General features: G+C 36.1%; 1 protein-coding gene across 1 annotated transcript in view; it reads right to left on the reverse strand.

The window, feature by feature from the left end:
* The window catches only part of LOC106883940 (adenylate kinase 2, mitochondrial), a 21,697-nt gene extending 21,123 nt beyond the window's left edge, over positions 1-574 (reverse strand). The window contains exon 1 of the mRNA XM_014935090.2: positions 326-574. Coding sequence (XP_014790576.1) covers positions 326-430 — 105 coding nt within the window. The 5' untranslated portion in view covers positions 431-574. The remainder of the gene's footprint in view (positions 1-325) is intronic.
* Between the last annotated feature and the right edge of the window lie 2,816 nt (positions 575-3,390).

The following is a 3,390-nucleotide window of genomic DNA, read 5'->3' on the forward strand; positions in this document are numbered from 1 at the left end:
AACAATGTTGGCGTGCTTATTGAGACGATATTGTTTGAAGCATAAGAATGTATTATTTTAAATATATTCAGATAGAAAACGCCCTTCACAGTAAGTGTATTCTCACTAAACTTCAAAAACAAATCACGCACGTAGGTCAACAGTCATTTATACTAAATCGATTTTTCCAATAAACATGTTTCACAAAGATTGTGGCGGCAATATCAAAAAATTCAAATATGATAATTAATTCTTCAAAACAATTTACTTTTATAGGATAATATATTTTTATTAAACCATAAGTAAAAAGGAAAACATTGGAAATTAAAAAAAAAAAAAAACTCACTTGAGTTCCTTTGCCAGAACCTGGTGGCCCAAGTAATACAGCCTTTACTCCTGGCGTCTGCTCATCTGGTTTTTCAGCAGTCTGTACATTTTGTAATGGGGCCATTATTTAACTTCTCCGCCAAATCTTTTAAACTCGAAGGAAGGGAAGGAAATGATTTTAAACGATAAAGCAGTCAGAGATGTAATTTTTAACTTTTGCAGTTGGACCCTGCCGTCAATAAAAAGATACGGAGAGTGCTTGAAATTAACGCATGCGTGATTGTTATGAAAGGGACATAATTTACTTCATGTAAATTTATTTAGGTCGCTTAATTTTTCTTGTTCAACGCAAAACTGGTTTTTGAGACTAATTATTCAATGGACTTTGACAATATAAAATAAATATTTTCCAATAAGTACAGTCTTCTCTTATCAAAAGTAAATATTAAGATATTTGTTCTGTAGGCAATTTTATAGTTATATGGTTATATTTGTTAACGATCACAAATATTGATTTTTCATATAACCATAATGTCTGAGATGCGCTATTATAAGAAAAAAAAACAGGTTGTAATTTTCTACTGCATTAGTAATTGAAATAAACTGTAATAGTAGTTGTTGTTTAGTCCTAGGTCAACTCTGATCAAACAGAACTATGACCAAAAAGCTTCTAGCCGTGACCATCCTGCCTTTTTCTTAGATGAAGGGAACCAAAAACCGTACCATCCAACGTTTCCTTTTCTGTTCTGTTAACTAATTTGTATTACCAGAATTGCAGGTTATTGGCGGATTAGACTGTATATTAGTTATACTAATTCTCATTCTCATCAATTTGTAGTTGCTAAAGGTTTCTGTAACTTTGGATTGATTGGCAATGATCTAGTTGATGTGTGTCTTCATTTAGTTTTAATTTGTATGAAGGTCTAAGACCAATTGATAATTTCAGGACATCTATTGCTTAAATTCCTTCAACTGAAGATAAAATTTGTCCTACTAGACCAGTGGTTATTCAGTTCAAAAACGAGATTTATAAGGAATTAATAAGATTATAGAATTAGGATTACATTAATGATAATAATGTCCAGGGTTGTAATATTGTAATAATAATTGACAAGGTTGAAGACCAGACAAATCTTCAATTTGATCTGTTAGCTGTTATCCAATGGGCGGAGAAGCATAATATGCAACTAAACGAGAAAAAATTCAACCTAATCCACTTCAGTAAAGAGACTGCATTCCAACAACCATACACTCTTCCGTCGGGCGAAACCTCGTGGCATCTAGCACTGTTAGAGATCTGCGTGTTACACTGAATTGTTTCATTGAATTGTTCAACTTATAGCTTTTGAGAGACACTGTTGGTGCTGGACTGCTGACAAGAAAATTTATGACTTACTACAGTCTCACCTGACTGAAGTAACAGATTATGCTCAGTCAGAAGCGTACTTAGCTGTTCCAGTGCTCCAACCCCGCAATCACGCTTTAATATTTTGGAGTGCCCAAGAGCTGACTGTATCTCTCCCAGGTGGTGCTATTAAATTAGATATGTCCTTGTCGAACTTCAGCCGAAACTTATCTAAGTAATCTGTATGAAGGTGTTAAAAAAGCACTGTTCGTTTAGGCACGACAAAAAGATTAGAGGCTTCTTAGGTGCGCAGATTATAAAGTACTCTTAATCATATACAGACATTTAAATTTCCATCTCTGAATATAAAAACCATCTGCATGGAAATGAAAGGTGCCAAGTTTTTCTCCATGGTTGAACTATTATCCCTGTACTGGCAAATCGACCCTGATGAACAGATCAAAGATGTATGTACAACATCACTCATGGTCTTCCAGGGTTGACAGATTGCAAATATAAGTTTTATCTCCATATATAATATATAAACATGTACTACATCTTTTAGAACATTGAGGAATTTTATAAGATTTTGCTGGCAGATTTTTTAGATTAACGTAAACATTAATTTACATGAAAGAAAATTACCAGAGAACTTTCATCTAGTACTTTCCAAATCTTTCTGTTAAAACTGGATTGAAAGCATTTGGGGAAACAATTCTAGTGTAATTTTTCGCATAACATTGAAACAATTTTAAAAGGAATCATTAGCGTTGGTTTTTCAAGGTGATGTATATGTTGCAACATTGTCAAAGCTTCAGAGGAGAGAAAATACAGTTGTTGAACGTCTAAGGCAGCGATATGTAGCGTACACTCAAGTGAAATTCCTCTCTCCCTTATTGTATGTACGTACATACGAACGTAGTAGATAACAGCTAGCCTTTGGCTGCTATTTGGACCCCGTTGTGTCCACTACTTGATTGGTTGGTATTGGCACAATTTTTCTCTTACTCTATCGCGCCAATATGCAGCGTATAACCAGCCGAAGCCCCTAAATAAGATCACGTGAGACAACCTGTTCACAATCCAATTTGAGCCTACTGTTACTTATAACAAACCCAGCTACTCCTCGTCTCGAGGTCTTTGGTTCCAGACCTTTTAAGGTCCAGCCACTGACCACACAAAACACAGCCAGTTCCAGCAACAACACTCGTCCAACAGCAAAACGACCGAGTTTCAACACAACACTGTTCGTGAATTACTTCACCAGGGATCAACTGCAAATATACAACCTGCGAGCCAGACGACAACACCCGTCCAACAGCATTACGGCAATCTCTTTCTTTGTCGCTACCATCATCTTAACGACATCAACATCTCTACGTACACAGCTCAACCAGCAACACTGCACATGTTCTAACACAGCACTGTTCGTGAATTACTTCACCATGGTTAACAGCAAATACTACCTGCAAGAACTCCTGTACAAGTAACTCAGGCAGCAGCATTACAGCTACAACTTCGTACGACACGTACCGCAACCAGCTCTGTATCATCGCCACAACTTCTTGATACAGTATTTCTATTACCGCGTACAATTGACTACGAACTGGTATTTCTCATTCTTGTGTCTATGAACATTCGTCTAACTTCTCATTATCGACTCTTTCACTTTCTCCATTATTCTTATATGTACTTAACGCATCCATCCATGCCTATAGGGCTTTCCTATAAGGTGTTAT

This window comes from Octopus bimaculoides, chromosome 3 (genome assembly GCF_001194135.2).
Source record: "Octopus bimaculoides isolate UCB-OBI-ISO-001 chromosome 3, ASM119413v2, whole genome shotgun sequence".
Taxonomy (NCBI): Eukaryota; Metazoa; Mollusca; class Cephalopoda; order Octopoda; family Octopodidae; genus Octopus; species Octopus bimaculoides.